The sequence below is a fragment of the Drosophila willistoni genome (assembly GCF_018902025.1).
Source record: "Drosophila willistoni isolate 14030-0811.24 chromosome 2L unlocalized genomic scaffold, UCI_dwil_1.1 Seg196, whole genome shotgun sequence".
Classification (NCBI taxonomy): Eukaryota; Metazoa; Arthropoda; class Insecta; order Diptera; family Drosophilidae; genus Drosophila; species Drosophila willistoni.
Window position 1 is genome coordinate 4,468,821 of NW_025814048.1, and position 17,163 is coordinate 4,485,983.

At 41.5% G+C, this 17,163-nt stretch overlaps 4 protein-coding genes across 5 annotated transcripts; all 4 read right to left on the reverse strand.

Moving 5' to 3' along the window:
- Position 1: 1 nt before the first annotated feature.
- On the reverse strand, positions 2-787 carry LOC6640214. The gene is made up of 4 exons (XM_002063403.2): positions 737-787; positions 508-666; positions 270-443; positions 2-211 (listed from the first exon to the last, which is right to left on the reverse strand). Exons 1-4 carry the CDS (start codon positions 785-787, stop codon positions 2-4), a joined length of 594 nt encoding a protein of 197 aa, XP_002063439.2.
- A 1,346-nt stretch (positions 788-2,133) lies between these two features.
- Positions 2,134-10,210, reverse strand: LOC6640116 (serine/threonine-protein kinase ATR). The gene is made up of 5 exons (XM_047010133.1): positions 9,956-10,210; positions 7,670-9,893; positions 7,315-7,608; positions 2,533-7,257; positions 2,134-2,459 (listed from the first exon to the last, which is right to left on the reverse strand). Exons 1-5 carry the CDS (start codon positions 10,183-10,185, stop codon positions 2,334-2,336), a joined length of 7,599 nt encoding a protein of 2,532 aa, XP_046866089.1. The 5' UTR covers positions 10,186-10,210; the 3' UTR covers positions 2,134-2,333.
- A 235-nt stretch (positions 10,211-10,445) lies between these two features.
- On the reverse strand, positions 10,446-13,185 carry LOC6640115 (1,4-alpha-glucan-branching enzyme). The gene is made up of 3 exons (XM_002063401.4): positions 13,006-13,185; positions 12,436-12,605; positions 10,446-12,378 (listed from the first exon to the last, which is right to left on the reverse strand). Exons 1-3 carry the CDS (start codon positions 13,104-13,106, stop codon positions 10,571-10,573), a joined length of 2,079 nt encoding a protein of 692 aa, XP_002063437.1. The 5' UTR covers positions 13,107-13,185; the 3' UTR covers positions 10,446-10,570.
- A 648-nt stretch (positions 13,186-13,833) lies between these two features.
- Positions 13,834-15,927, reverse strand: LOC6640114 (serine palmitoyltransferase 1). 2 transcript variants are annotated; one of them, XM_047010134.1, is made up of 6 exons: positions 15,844-15,927; positions 15,624-15,702; positions 15,059-15,555; positions 14,677-15,004; positions 14,249-14,614; positions 13,834-14,182 (listed from the first exon to the last, which is right to left on the reverse strand). In XM_047010134.1, the coding sequence occupies exons 2-6, from the start codon at positions 15,669-15,671 to the stop codon at positions 14,018-14,020; spliced, it is 1,404 nt and encodes a 467-aa protein (XP_046866090.1). In that variant the 5' UTR covers positions 15,672-15,702; positions 15,844-15,927; the 3' UTR covers positions 13,834-14,017. The 2 variants fall into 2 exon arrangements, with proteins under 2 accessions (XP_046866090.1, XP_002063436.1); XM_002063400.4 differs by having other exon boundaries at positions 15,624-15,921.
- Between the last annotated feature and the right edge of the window lie 1,236 nt (positions 15,928-17,163).

The following is a 17,163-nucleotide window of genomic DNA, read 5'->3' on the forward strand; positions in this document are numbered from 1 at the left end:
TTCATTTATTTGGTCGATTGGTACTACTCTGATTTCTTCTCGACTTCACTGGCTCCATTGCCTGGGCATAGAATTTGATGGCGCCAACATAATCTGTGGACTTTCGTTGATAATTCTCGTAAATAGATATGGAAAACTGATATAATCCCAATGGCATTTGTATGGGCAAATAGCTTTCATCCATGTACACATCACGTGCAAACAAATGACCCTAAAAATCAAGCCGAAACACTAATTATTACACCAATTGGAGCAAATATCTGTATTACCATAAAAGGGCAGGAATGATTAAAATTTGAAAAGCGCTTAACTGACTTCCAAATTATAGTACCATAGGGCAAAAAGTTTCGTCTGGCAATTACATCGCAAATATTGATTGGGACATCAACTAGCCAAGGTTGAAATTTATTGGTATAATCTCTTTTGAAAATCTGCAGTCGTATCTAACAATAAGCAAAACTAATATTCTATATATATGGATCAAAGGTTTCATTATAGCCAACTTACAGAGATATTGTATAAAGTTTCAACAAGATCCACGTCCATATGAGCTGTGGCTTTATTCCAATTGATGGCCTTAACATAGCATGAGGCATTGGCCGAAAATTTTGGAATTGTAAAACATTCAATATTCTTAGTTTTATATATAACTGGTGGGTCACAATTCTGTTGACAATAAGAGGAAAATTCCATTAATGATGTCACAAAGTGTTTGTTTGGAACACCAAGTCTTTACCACTTGCCACGTTATAGCTGAACACAGAATGATTAACACTGACGAGAACATGTCCGCAACTATTAAAAACAATATTATTTTATGCTTTTTCTACATTTCGTATTACCAATTCAACCACGGCAAACACGACAATATGAAAAGCAATTAAAACTTAATATTGAAAATTTCTGTTAGTTAATCTAATACAGTGGGCCGGGTTAACTTCCGCCGAATCGAAGTTTGTATACTCTTGTAAGTTGTTTTTTGTTACCCCTCCCTTATCTATAGCTATTAATTACTTAAAAAGTGTAATGTTCTCGAAAGAACGGCCTACAATTTTAGGCTGAAACAATGCGGAGCATGTGGCCCAGCATTTTATTGTATTTTTATAAGACATCTATCTAATATAGTTATCCGATCTAGTCATTCAATTATTAATTTAACTGACAAATATAAATTTTGGGCCCCACGCGTCAAAAGTAACGAAGTTATTGATACAAGTCACTGTTTTCGACCGATCGCTCCTAATAAGTCGTCGGATCTTGATTGAGTTTGGCACAATATAATGGTAATAAAATTCATGATAAAAGCACAGAAATAAACAAAGTCATTGAGAAAAGTATAGCGGTTTATATGAAAGCTATATTATATAGTGGTCCAATCAGGCTGCATCCGAGATATACAACACGTCAAATATATAGGAGCCCAAAATTTTAGCTCTGTGGCTCTTACGGTCTAACGGACATGGCTATTTGAACTCGTCTCGTTGTGCTGACCAAGAATATATAGGTATACTTTATATGACGAAGATGCTTCCTTCTATGAGTTACACACTTCTGACCAAAATTAATATACCCTTTTTGCAAGAGTATAAAAACAATAACAACTTGCACAAAAACCGTTTTCTTGGCTGCATTTATCCGTTAAATTATATACGGAAATAAGAGCAGGAATTTGTTAAAATCTTTAAGACGCTTTTCAATTTTAAAAAATAACATTTGGAATTTTTGTTGCATAATTATTTTGACGAAATAATGTAAAAGAACCGTTTTCAGATAAACTTTGTTAAGGTACATCCACATCTATTTAGGCCAAGTGACCCATGCGAGGCTTTGAGATGACTCGAAGAAAACAACAAAATATATACTACATACATATGTACATATCTAAATACATTTATCCAGAGGGATGCGCAACATATCTAAAGATGATTGAAACTATTTGAACTAATAAAAATAACTGTAAAACAATGATCATGCGTTTGTAGCTTTTGATGTTAGTTTAAAAACGACGAATTTCCAATTTGCCCCGAACACTTTTTTGTTATTTAAATAATTAGAATCGAATTAAAAACCAATAAGACCAAAAGACGTAATCTGATTTCCTTGCAATTAATTATAAAACAATTGTTTTGTAAGCTTATTTACACAACTCACAATTTGAACTTTACATTTTAATCAGCTCATTTGTTGAAATATATGACAAAGCTTTAACAAATTTACAAATCGTAAACAAATAAAGATAACTAAAATGGTTGTGATGAAACGTATTGAGTAAAAATAATAAAAAGTTGATATATAATAAACAAAATTAATAACAACATTTAGAGGCACACATCCTAGAGGAATGACCCCCAACCAATGTACATGACAGCCAGATTATCCACTTTAGTAGCCTCATTAATTAGATAATTAACCTGTCCCTCGGTGGATAGAGGAATACTGTTGGCCTGCTGACGTGTGACCTAGACGAAAACGAATAAAAATGAAAACGATTAAATAATGAGTGTTGACTATGGAATTGAGTATGCCACTTACATGACCCTGCAAACGATCTGCAATCCGCTGCACATCATTTGTTATCTTGGCCGTGGCTGCGGCCAAACATCTCTGATTACCCAAATCATAGACAAAGGGTCTCAGCATGGACATTAGTGTCTTGGCCTCCTGCTTAAGCAGACGTAATGTGATCTCACAGCATTTCCGAAAGCTGCCTTCCACTCCGAGTGGTCCCATTGCCACAGTCATGTTGTGGGTTAAACGGAATGGAACCACCTCCGGATAGGCCAATGATTCACCCTGATTAAAAAGGCAATTGAAATCGACATGGACTACATCGGCATTATGCTCGTCAATCAATATATTCTCGCCATGCCGATCGCCGAGACCCAATATATAGCCCACCATTGACATAACGGCCGTGGTACGTATGTAAGAATTCCTGGCCTCATACCAACTGTGGGGCGTGGTGAAGCGCTGACGTAGCCACTCCTGAAATACCGGTGGATGCGCTGGTAATAGAACCTTGAGGAAAACTTCTCGTTTTCGTTCGATCGGATCGTGTAGTGGGACGGCATTCTGTTGAAGCATACGAGCCCCCATTCCCTGACCTATCTGGGCATGTAATGAAGTACAGATTCCGCGATATGAATTCAGATTGGGCAGCCATTCGACTAGGCCGCATTCCTCATTGAATGGCAACACGGCATAGGTGCGTATGTGTAGTCGCCTTTGTCTGGCCCGAGCATCCTGATGCAAATATCTTTTCACCAGGCCATCGAATTCCATTAGACGTGCATCACGTCGTAGATCATCCTTTGGCTTGACCAGCACATCATAATTCAGACCATCACTGCAACGGATGGTTAGTTTCTTGGGTTTAGCGGCTGATCGCAAAACTAAAACTTGCTCCTGAAAACCAGAAATATAAATTTGCTGATAGGGAAACCAATTCGAGCCTAACGTGGAGTTTTGTGAGTTGTTGATAGTTGTCGGAGTTGCGTCCGTCGAACTGATGGGCAATGTGGGACGCATGTACTTCTCAAACGGTAGTAATATTTCGGAGAAATCCGGATTACACAACTTGGAGAGACGCTTATCCAAATCACTCAACTGATAGTTGCGATCAAGGGTAACTTCTTTATTGGTCAAACCAATTAGACGTTCAGTTAGGGTGTTAAAATCGGCCAACAGCTTCTGGAACCTGCTAGTTTGTAGTCTCGTCTCTGTTAAAATAAGTTTGGCCCTCTTAATTCTATTGGCTGTGGCCGATTTGAAGTGCGGCAACAACATCCAAAGCGATTGCTGTGGATAATCCTCGATCAGACGTATTATTATAATGCGTAACACACTGAAAACTTCTCCCTGTGGATGACACAGACGACTTAGCATCTGGGAGTAGGCTGTATAAAACATGGCCGAGGGCAGAACCGAACTGCAATTGGTTAACAAGTCATTCATTTTCTTAATGAGTTCGGAATTTGTGGTAGTTTCGGCTGTGTCCAGCCAAAGGCTTATTAAACGCGGCATCGATTGATAGATATGTTCATTGCCATAACGCAAGGATTTGGCATAATAGAGCATCACCTGGAGCAACATATCGTCGTCAGCATGACTGTGGGTCGATGCGTGTGGCTTGTTGCCGCCTGCTGCCGACTGTTTGGCCTCACGTATCTTTTCCAGAAACTGGGCAAACTGCACATGACATCGCTCCGACTGACGTTGCACGGCAATGGCATCACGGAAATATTTCAGTATAGAATCTGCACACAAGTGCATGGATTCGGCATTATAAACGGCCAGTAGGTACTTGCCCTCAAAGTACAATTTACGCTGCTCCGGTGGCAACTGTGTGGCATTCTGATCCTGACGCATTGTGGACAATTGCTCCTCCAGATAGTTTATAGCCATCACTTGGTCACCCTTCTGCCAGAGCAGCTTGGCCCGTTCTAGAAACAGTCCTGTGGGTTGGTATTCCGCCGCTTTAAGTATATACAATTGGGCCCTTTGAAGTTGTCCAGCGTTCCGATTGATTTGGGCACTATTTAACCACAGCTGACCTAGCTCCGTTTGGATGGCGGTATGCAATTGTGGTCTGGATGATAGGCGACGCTGCAATTCTGTCAACAGGTTCCTCCGGAAACTATAAATCGGCTCCAGAACACGAACCTGCGGCTGAAGAACTTGCAACCGAAGCTGCCAATCCTCGAAATAGGCCTTCATTAGGCATTCTTGACGCTGTTCATTGCTCTGCTCCTCCAATTGCAGTTGATCTAACAATCGCTGACTACACTGAAGTTCATAAACTAAATGTAGTTTCACTATTTCATCGTATGCATGGGCATAGGAATGCTGCTGATTGGCCGAACAGCTCCGAAGTTGTTCCAGCACAGAGTGCCTCATGCCATCGAGAAGGGAGTTAAATTGCGAACGACTAGTTAAAGGTTGCCTTAGGGCCAGACAACCCTGGGCACAAAGTGCGGGCCAATTGGGCTTGGCCTGTTCCTCCAGATCTTCATAGCTACCCAGACGCCAGAGTAATTCGGATTTGCATTCACTGAAATATTGCTCTGTAAACTGATCTGACAAACGCTGCCACAGACCGTCGGCTATTAGCAGGGCTGTCTTCGGCGTGTCCATACGTAAATAGGCATCAATAATGGCCCTTATATGATCCGGTTGCAATTCCTCCGTACTGGACAAAAGCTGCTCATAGCATGTGATCATATCCTGTTGTCGTTCGACCAAACGATTCACCAATATCTCCTGGGTAACACTCATGTCGTAGCTACGAACTTGTACAGCTCCTTCCACGGAGTCGGCATCCATTAGTTTTCCGTAAATCTCAATGAGAAAGGTAAACTGTTCCAAAATACGCTTCGCTTTGTCCCCCTCCTCAAGGTAACTTTCCAGGTAGCTCAATGCCCTCGGATACTCGCCACAATTATAGCTTGCCTGGGAGACCAACAATTTTGGAATTGTTTTAAGAAACTCGTAAATTTTCCTATAGTTTGCATCAACAATTTGTGGCGGTTTACCACCTGTACTCCGTCCATGAAGACGTTGCCATTCCCGGAGCCACCGCTGCAAGAAATCTAAAAGTTCGGCACACAATTTACCCGCCAAACGCGGAACGTGACTGGAGTCTTCCTCCCTTTCTTGTTGTTGGTCCGACACTGGCTTAATGCCAGCTGCATATTTCTTCGACTCGAACAGTTTAAATGCGTTATTATGAGAGCCCAGATCCTGCTGGCTTTTTGTCGATACGGAATACTCTTCATTGGCCTGCAAAACGGCAACAAACTCTTCCTGAACGTGCTTCCGCTGCTCTGGCTTGCATTCCAACAGGGCATGAAGAACTATGTAAGGATAAAAGGTGCTCAACATGTTAGCATCTCGTTTAATGCAAGGCTTGTACGAACTAAGTAAGTGCCGCGTTTCGGTGGATTGGATATAGTCAATGAGACGGCTAGCCCAAAGAAATGCCCACTCTTCGTAAGAGTTCTTTGTATAGTGACTCCCAAATATGGGTTGTTCATTGCAGCTGCTCGGCCGCTGGGAACTGGTATAGCAGGAATAAAGCAATGGTTCCATTACCTGGCGCATACGCGAGGGCAGCGACTGCCACAATTGAACTTTCTTCTTCTCCTTGGGCGATATGCCACACACGGCCAGAGTTTCCTGTATAGCCAGCGAGAAGCTATCCACATGCTTCGTCTTCTGTTGAAATTGATAGCCCCGACACAAGGCAGTTAGGGCGAGAATGGTAAACTCCTCGGATAGCACACTCAAGGGCAATTGCTGCGGCTTGGAGAAATTATAATTGGAGGGCAAATAGCTAGCATCAATGGCACCAAGTTCGCCGAGGCATTTGGCAGATGCCATTTGAAGTTGACGATCATCGTGTTGACAGCCTGCAACCAACACATTAACAATCTGTTCAATAAGTGGCTCCATTGGCAATTCATTCAGAATCATACGATTCAGCTGGCCACGTCGTCGACCAAAGAGAGCACCCAGATGTTGTAGGCCATAGATACGAACTTGAAGGCACTCGTCGGTGATGTGTTTGTAAAGGAATTGCAATTGAACTAGCAATTGGGGTGAACTTGACTCGTCCTCCTCCTCTTCTTCGACGACAAAATGCAGGTGGGATGTATGCCGTTTGATGCACTGTCTTATGGCTGGTGACACATTCTCCATGCGTTCCAGAAAATACAAATCCGTGATGAAGTTACCCAACATTGAGGCATTTTTAAGTATAACAAATTCATATAGATCATTTACTTGATCAACAGTCTCTTTATCATTTAGCAGAGGTTGTAAAGTGGCCACTATCCGACCCAGAGATGGACCCAATTCCTGCACATTAACCACATGCAGAAAAATATGCCAAATCTTTAGACAAATCCTCTGCAGACGTGTCTCGTTCAATGTGTGGACAAACGTTAGCATGGCTATAATCTTGAAACGAAACTGGGTAACATGCTGCGAGCCAACCAAACGCATAATCTGGCCCAAGCTATAGAGGGTCTCCTCTTTAAGGGGTTTCTCAAACGAGGGTTCACCCAGACAGCTCTCAAAATGGGTTATTACGCCTAAAAAACGTTCGGCTATAAAAGCAGCAAACTCGGCATTGGCTGACTGACTAGACGTTGGATACTGTTCGCAATTATCCTCTGATGAATGCAGGAGACTTTGAAAAGAACGCATTATAAATGTTGGATCCCGATTAAAGTAGATCAGGAGTTCAGCAACAGTTTGCTGTAATGAAAATGTGAAAATTATAATTATTTAATATATTTTTAAGTCATCTCTTACCTTGACATCGGCATTCATCAGCTGCTGGAGACTGCTTTTGGTGCAGTTGACCACAAAATCAATGCAGCTATTGGCCAATTCTGGAGTCTCTGTGAGATGGACATGTGTATAAATGCGTAAAAATGAAGTGGCAAATAGAGTGGAAATTGGTTTTCTCAATTGTTTTGATATTAGCAACAGAACACCCTTGCAGCGTGGTTCCTTCATGCAATAGGGCAACACCATAGTGGTCAGCAGGCGATGATACTTGCACGTGAATTCCTGAACACATGAAAATCCCAACATTTTCGACAGCTTAAAAGGGGCAAATGGGCAAATTAATATGATTAAATGTTTGTCCATTATTCTTACTTACCGCCTTCAAGGATCTTGTGAATCTCACGCCATCTGATAGGTATACATTCAGTGCCAAACGAACGGCAAGGGCAAGTGCATCTCGTTTATACCAGTTCCACAATGTAACCGTCTGCAGATTATGACGTGCACACATTTCGCTGGCAGCTAGCACAGCTTCTTGCACCACCAGCGAACGAATGTGAACCAGGAAGAAGAATGTCATTTTGAACCAGTGGAATAGCCAGATTTCATTGATGCCCGGATAAGCACAGCCCACAAGTAGTCGGAGTAATTTACGTTGCTCGTTAACGCTTTGCGCTTGCACTGGCTTAGCCAACACTTGTTGAATGCTAGTGAGTACTAGAACAGCCAATTCCTTCATGAATCGGGGTTCCCGCGACGACATCACTGGAACCAGATGCGACATTGTCTGTTCCGAGAGATTTCCGCAACCTTTCTCGGTCAACAGGCGCAGACAAATCTGTGGATCTATGGATTTTAAAGAGTTCAGATGGTGGACAATGTACAAGAAGTCGGGTTGAAACAGCATATCCTCGGCTATCGATTGAAGTGTGGCATTGGTAAAATTAAAATTATGTAAACTCGACTTGTATTTTCCCAGATAACAGCCAGGCAATGCCTCTGGCATTGGACGACACTTGGAGCAGTACCAAAGTAACTGATCCTCGACTCTAAACACATGAATCGTCTCGGACTGTGAGCAGAGAAGTAAACGTAGCACTAGGCAGCGATTTTTTGGATTACTCAAGGTTGGTAAGGCCTTTAAGAGATGAGCAGTCTTTATGTAGCCAGACATATACAGCTGGGGGAGACTATCGAAAAAGGTTTTTACTGTTTCCTCATCTTGTGATGTAAAAAAATTGATATTCTCTTGGGCAAAAAACAATTGTAATTGGGTGTGGGCGCTGGACGGCGTCTCCAGTTTTATGGAACATAAGTGATCCAGCTGCTTATTACGCTGGAGTATTGAAAGTAATTGCTGTTGGGTCTGGGACTTTAGATTCGGGCGTACACAAGAAATTTTCATTAAGAGTGAGCAAATTTCAAAATATTTCTCGGTAAAGTTCAGTCGACTCTTCTGATCCTGCTCGATAATATTTAGGGCATGAAGATTCCAATTGATTTCCGGTGTTAGCACAAGATCAAATTGCAAGGGAAGTTTTATCAGCAAGTCACAATCCATATGATTTGTTTGTTCATCGGCAAAAACCTGTTGCTGACGTTGTTGCAATAGTAGCATTTCCAATTGCTTCAGGGCTCTAAGTATGGATAGCATTTGATCAAGCTCCACAGGAGATAAGCTATCTATTTTCTGAAAAAGGGTATTCAGAGATTTTGTGAGAGTGCAAAGAATGTTGGATCTCATTTCAGTTTGTTTGGCTGCCACGCAGGACAGTACAGGCATCAATTGAACGGGAAAGATTCGCCATTTGCTCATCACCAGATGCTGCAATGCATCCAGAGAGCCTACGAGTTCATCATCCGTTGGTTTTTGCAAATAGTTGGCCAAGTTTTCAACCAACTCGGATTTGTCCATACTCAAAGGTAATGACAGAATCTCATTTAGCAAATCGTGGCCCAAATCCAAAGTCTGTTTACCAGGTAATCGCATAACCAAGAGAAGATTCTTGGTTAAGACCACCAAATTTTGTATCTCCAATTGGTTTATTAAACGGACTTCTAGCCATTTGGGCACCATTGACCACATCATAGTTACCGCCTTTAAAGATAACTGGGCGTAGTGAGAAACATCTGCATTTAAATGCCAGCTGGAGACGGATTGCATTCTGAGGACTTCGTGGCAATAATTCATGCTACTCAACTTGGTCTCCACATCGCACTCTTTAAGGATGAGCAAAGCCTGTTGCAGACTGCCGGCAAAAATACCAGCATGAGTGGCATGCCCAATGCCATGGGCATGCTGCAGAATGGTCAACATATTTCTGGCGTATCCATCAATTTGATCTAATCTTACATGGATTTCCTTATGACTACACTGCGAGTCAAACTCTTGCAAAAGGCTTACTTCGCAGGCAAAGATCCGCAAGATCAGCGTCTGCTCATTGCTCTGTTCCGGGGCATCCTTCGAGAATTGTAATTCAGTCAATTGCTCGTAAATCACCTGTAGAACATCTATATAAGCCAGCACTATACGCTCGAAAAGTTTTGAATGATTTGACCAGCATGAGCTGATAAGTTTCTTTTGCAGCTCGATGCACTGACTGTCAGGGAAGAATAAAGACATGTAGTGTGGTGCATCAGAGTACATTAAATCCCCCATTACCTGACATCTGAACCGGCATTATTATTGAGGATGCACTGGGCCAATTTATTGAGCAGCCACAGCAGAAATGTGTCTTGGAATTTGCAGTTAAACTCAGAGCCACTGATTAGACTGGCCTCTTGGCATAATATTTCATCTATTACATTGAAAACTTCCTCCAAATTGCCACCAATTTCACTTCTATTGACCACGTTATATAGGATCTTCCACATTTCCTTACGGCGCGTCATTTTCGTGTCTTTTTGGCCTATTCAAATCAACAACAACAACGAGGGCTGCATTGGTTAAAAGCAGTGTTGTAAAGTTCAAAAATTCGTGTTCGAAATGATAAGAACATATCGCTCTGCCAGCTGTTGAACTACTAACAGCTGATTATATCCGTTACGAATTGCTATAAAATTAAACTCTGCAGCTTTTAATTTACAGGCCACGGGCGAGCAATTTTTAAGAAATAGAATAAAAACACCTTTGAAATAAAACACTGCCCATCTCATATATGTACGTATTCATATAATTCAAGGATTCTGGTGAAGACATCCTCCATTAAACATTAACAAAACTAATAACTAACAAATTGGAAACTGATTCCTCTAGCATAGGATATCAAGTAGATTATCAATCACTGATTCTGGCATATACGACAGCTGTACGGGATGGCGCATACACTTCAATAAAATTCGAACGACCAGCATAACCTTCAGGATTCGAATGATGCTTGCCTTGAGTATCAATGCGATTGTGGCCACCGAAAAGTGGATCATCCGATGAGAGAACCGCCTGGTAGGTACCGGCCCAATTGGTGCCGACGCGGTAGCCGGTGAAACTCTGTTGCGGATGGAAATTGAAAACGAAAACCAAGCCGGCACGCTCGAAAGCAATTATTTTGTCACCCTCATGCTTCCAGCTAACATAGGCGGGTCCGGAATGCAGCCAACCGAAACGTTCCTCTAGTTGATTCATGGCACGATCGAATTCGTTAAGATACTTGTACTTCAGCAGTTCATCATCGACGAGATTCCATTGACGACGGGCATAATGGTAAGAGTCGTTATTGCCCACACGTGGGAAATCAAGCCACTCGGGATGCCCAAATTCGTTACCCATGAAGTTCAAGTACGCCTCTCCACCCAACGCATGCGTGATCAAACGTATGATTTTATGTAGGGCTATACCGCGATCTATAATCAGCGTGGAGTCCGAAAGCGTTGACATATGTGTGTACATTTCCTTATCCATTAGCCAGAATGCAATGGTTTTGTCTCCCACCAGAGCTTGATCATGGGATTCGGCATAGGCCACCGTGTTCTCCATCCAGCGGCGATTTGTAAGAGTGTGCACTACGTTACCCATATTCCACTCATCGTCGGATTGTTCCTTTAACAATTCAATCCATTTGTCAGGGATTGCCATGCCCAGGCGATAGTCGAAACCGATTCCGCCTTCAGAGACGGGGCGGCACAGAGTGGGCATGCCGGAAACGTCCTCGGCTATAGTTATAATCTCCGGATCGAGGGTATGCAGCAAATGATTGGCCAAACCCAAGTAATTAAGAGAATCCGTATCCACATTAAGGCCAAAGTATTCATTATAATCACCACTGAATCCCTCGCCAATTCCACGTGAATGGTACAGCATAGAGGTGACACCATCAAAGCGATAACCATCGAAATTGTACTCGTCGTGCCACCAACGCAGATTGGACAACAGGAAGCGCAACACCTCATACTCCATATAGTTAAAAAGTCTGCTGTCCCACAGCGAATGTTCTCCCTTTGGACCATCGTGAAAGAAGCAGCTATTGGTCCCATCAAACTGGTTCAAACCGTCCTGGACATTCTTGGAAGCATGCGAGTGCACCACATCCAACAAAACATACAGACCATTTGCGTGGGCCACATCGATCATGCGTTTAAGTTGCTCCGGATTGCCACAACGGCTGGAGGCAGCATAGAAACTGGTCACCTGATAGCCAAAGCTGGCGTAATAGGCATGCTCCATAATGGCCATAACTTGGATACAATTGTAGCCCTGTTTCTTGATGCGCGGCACTATACGATCGGCAAACTCATCATAGGTGCCCACTCGAGGCTCCTGCGACGCTATTCCCACATGGCACTCATAGATTCTCAACGACTTAGGCCTGGCCGGACGTTTGTGCTGAGGTTGATAGCGTTCTGCAACTGGCGGTTGCCAAACATATTGTTTGTAGTTCACGCCCTGATTAGCCTCCTTTGGTGGCTGGACCACATATTTAGCCCATGGCGATAGACGGTCCAGAAGTTGCCCGGATTGATTGCGTATGATCACCTTAATTTCACTGAGATGCTTAATTGGGGGACTTCCATCTGCATTAGCGGGCAAATGCAATTCCCACTTGCCATAGTCCAGTTTCTTAAAAGGATGTGCCTCCCAGTGCCAGTTATCTATGAAGTGGATTTATAAATTAATGAATTGATAAAAGATTTCTTTAAACTACTTACTAAAATCTCCCGTTAGATAAACATCTCTGGCTCCGGGAGCCCATTCGCGGGCAATAACCGAATTATCCGGCTGAAAATGTAAACCGTAATATTTGTATGCCTGTGAGAATTGGTCCAGGCCTCCCTCGCTGTCCTTGATCTTGCCAAGCCAATCCTGAAGAACGCCATGACTGCAATGGATGAAAGTCAAAGGTTGTCAAGACATCTTTGGTTATTTATAGAAAATCCGGAAGGAGACATGCTCCAAACACGCCGGCAACACGCAAAATATCAGAGATACATAAATAAAAATTAGTTGAATCAAGCATACACACACACACGCACACACACCCACACATTCACAGTCAAGGCAAACACGCAGGGCGACCTTCACTTGACATTGCGAACAAAGTTTTTCCAACTGAATTGCATTTGTTGCTCGCCTAACGCTGCCGCCCAATTCCACCCAGGCCAACTGATATGACTATGCACCGTCGCTGGACAAGTTATGCTTATCAATTGCCGAAGCCAACCTTGAACTCGTCTGATCTCTCCGCCGTATTAACTTCAATGGCTTCTTTCTTTACTTACCGCCTGCGTATCTCACGTTCAAAAGGCTTCAGGTAACCATCTTGTTCAAAAAGTTTGGCTATATCCTTAACTTCCACTTGCATGGCATCACGACCACCCATGATGGATGCAACGAATCAGGAAAATAAATATAAAAACAGGAGAATGACCAATTACCGCCGGCTATGCCAGCAAAAAAACAACTGATTATATTTTCAGCTGCAGTCCAAGCGCCCGAGCTTCGAGAGAGCTTTCGATGAGAACAGCTGATTTGCTAAATTATCTTTTGGCCTGCCGGTTCGCGTATATAAACAACAGCATAATGGAGCCTTGCCGCCTCTCCCACCGCCATTGCCATCGCCACCATCCATTGCTCCATTAAATCTTTCCCTTGGCTACATGTTTTTGTCGCCAAATGATTTGGGAATCGAACACAACCAAAGCAGAGGCAGTGATAAGAGAACTTACCTAGTAGAATGCTAATTGCCCTTGATTGGCTGACCTGATTGTTAACCTTTTTTGGGAACCTGTCGACGAAGCGCTAAGTGCATGTCCATTATGTAAAATTTACTTTTTAATAAACAATGCCTCTATTTAATACCCTAACTCACTTATTGCAACACTTTATATACGAACGAAATAAGTTATTGATGTAAAAATGTACTATTATTTCTATACATATGTATATAGATGTGTTTTTCAGCCTTATGTATATGTATGATAATTGAACATGATTGGTTGATCTTTTAGATTTTTGTAGAGCAAACAATTATCGATTAAGCTGATTATGCATTACATGTTGTTTGTCCTTTAGAAAGTCACTTGAAGTAACAAGATTCTATACCAAGATTATCTTAATTATTATGTTTTAAAATTTTATTGAAAACTATAAGGCAATGTTTGGTCTTAATGAACCCATATGCGATTGCTAGCTAGGTAACAGGTTATTTATAGTTTAATTACAATATTTTCATACTGTACTTGTACATACGTCAACTTAAGACTAATAAACAAAGGACAATGTCAATGTAGCTTAAAGAACTGCACTGGAAACACTTTCGATAATCTCGAAAGCCGTGGCAATGTCAGCTTCATCCAAATGACGATTGATGGCAATCCTGAGACTCGGACGCACCGGCTTACGCTCTCTATTCTGTAAATAGGCAGCTTGCACAACAGCCACACCACGAGCAATGCACTAGAAATATAAATTCAGACGAAAAGGATCAGCTATAGTTATATTTTATAACGAATCCAACTTTACCTTATTGGACACCTCGGCAAGGAGTTTTTGTTCCGTATCGAATTTATCACTTGACTGGGCCAAGAACAAATGTTTTACGGGGGACAGTTCGTTGCCAGAAAGGCGCAACTTGGTGAATTTGGAAAATTGCTGATGCAACAGTTTTGATTTGGTTTGAAGCTGCTCAAAGATTTGAGGATTGCGTTCAAAGCGATCAAGGGCTGAAATCGCTGCCTGGGTAAGCATGGGAGGAAGCGAAGCCGAAAATATATAGCCCAGACCAGAGAGACGTTGATGCTCGGCAATAAAATGCGAGCCCACGCAGAAACCACCAATGGTGGCCATTGAACCCTCCATGCCAGAAGATATCAAGTCGATTTCATCCCGCTAAAAGGAAAATTAATATGTTAACAAATCGAATAAATATGAAAAAGACATTTATAACTTACACTAATATTAAAGTGTTCTGTTACACCACGACCTCCTTTGCCCAGAGTTCCAAACGAGATGCTTTCATCCAGGAAAATACGCAGTTTGTATTTGTTGCGTAGGGCTACTAGTTCGGGAAGTGGACAAATCTCTCCAGTATTCATGTAGATACCCTCAGCAACCAAAAAGCGGCGAGTCTTAAGGGCTTTTTTCGGATTCTTTTTATCGCGTGCTTCCTGCTCCGTCAGCAGACGCTCCAAGTCCTTGACATTGTTGTGCTTGTAGAACACAATTGTACTACGAGAGGCATCCAAACCCTTTTGTATGGCAAAGTTCACAGCTTCATCACTAAAAGCAAATCAATATTACACATAATCTACGCCAATCTTGAGCTTTACTTACACAAAGATTAGGTCACCACGTTTGGCGTAGGCGGGAATGGCACTGGCCACTGTGGAGAAGCCATACGAGTACACAATAGCTTCCTCCAAGCCCATAAACTTGGCCAAACGATCTTCCAAATCCAAATGAACATCCATTGTGCCATAAAATCCACGTGGACCACATGATCCTACACCATATTTGCGCAGCGACTTGCAAGCCTCATCTATAATCTCTTCATCTTCCAAGAATCCCAAATAGTTGTGCGATCCCAAGTTGAGGCACTCATGCCCATCGACTTTAATGTGCTTGCCGGCCACAGATTGCACCACATGATTGTGAAGCAATGGGTGCTCGGGATCTGTGTCAGGTACCAACACTTCTGGCTCATATTTCTCAATTAGATAGTCCTCCTGTTCCTTGGTGAATCGGCGACGTCCACCACCACGTTTGTGCAAAAGTAGCCATACGACGGTGACGAGAAGAAAACTTTCCAAAACCAAAGCAAAAGTAGGCGTCTAAAAAGGTGTGATACAGAGCAGTGCTTTGGGTGTGACATTTACAATTGTATTATGTAGGTACTTACATTGCGAAAGATGCCACCAATTTCGTTGATCAATTGTATAGCCACCATTTTTGTTCGAGTTAGTAATGCTCCAACTTTTCTGCGAAAAATCAATGGAAATCGTATAGAGATTACGTTGTTGTTCTAATTGCTGTTCGTGCATGTGTCATGCAAAAACAAATGAGCGTTCCTCTTATCATAGGCCAGTCATAAAATCGCTTTGGATACGAAATGCACGTACATATAAAAGGTATGAAAACGTGAAAACGACAAACAGAAACACCGCCTACACCTCAATTGTTTGTTGTTGTTGTTTTTTCGGCTTCTAATGAAACCGCTGATCTGGCAACACTGGCAACCCCCACCAGAGGTGCCAGTAGCCAAGCACTAAAAGATAAAAAATGCGTTAGATTTATAAAAATTTAACAAAACAGCTTTTCACAGCTCGAACATATAAATTCGTAGGCTAAAAATTCAAAGAAATTTAAATCAAAGTCTTTTTTTTCGATATATATCTGTGGTCTAAAACATTTATATGTTACTCACATAATTAGTTCAGATTGGCTAAATTTATTTAATATCAATAATATCTTAATTGACTTGTTTTTAAAATTTAAATCAAATATATGGGCCATCTTAAACTTGACGTTGTGATTTTATACCTTTAAAAGTCTAACGATATCAATGAGAAAGAAAATTATACATATATTAAAGAAATTCCATCTTCGATAAAGCATATAGAGGTTGAATACGCCCTGTTGTCACAGATATAGAAAGAATTCTATTGTTCTAATCCTTTTTAAATTAAAATTAATGGAAAAGCATTAATATTAATAAGTTCTTATAGAGCCTTGGTCAATTTTTGAAGTGGTATTATAGTCCATTTCAAATTTCTTGCATAATTGTAGCCTACACATCACGTCAAATGTGTCAAAATTAACATTAACCAATCCCTAACTTGTATATCACAAGTGGCTTAGGTATCAAGTGACAGCTGCGATATGAAAATTAGCACTCCACAGTTCCCACAATTAGTTACCAAGCACTAATGTTCAATAATTCACTTCCGCACTTGTATCAAAGAGGTTCCTGTGATCCTTGTTTTAACTAACCCGCTAAATTTTTTTTTACTTACTTCACACTTTAGTGTTCAACTAACAACTAAATTTCCGAATTGTCGAATGCCCCGTTAGCTGTTAGCCATCATCAATGAATTGTTGTTATCTTCAAAAGGCCAAAACCAAATACAAAAAAAATGAAATGAAATGTAAATGCGGCGACCTAATCTAGAAATTCGAGTGGATTGGCGCACAGATTTGGATTTGGATTTTGGAACTCCGTTGACATCTTGTCAAGCGATTTGACATAATCTTTAAAACACTTCCGCTTTCCCCATTGAAAAGACACCATTAGGTATGGTTTTTTTTTTTATTTTATAGAGATTTATTTGTTAAATTTTCTGTCTCATACGCGTTTTTGTCTTCCAAATATGGTTTTGTGGTTTCTCGTAGGTATAAAAAAAATAAAACAATAATAAAACGTTAAAAACAAATTGTACTGT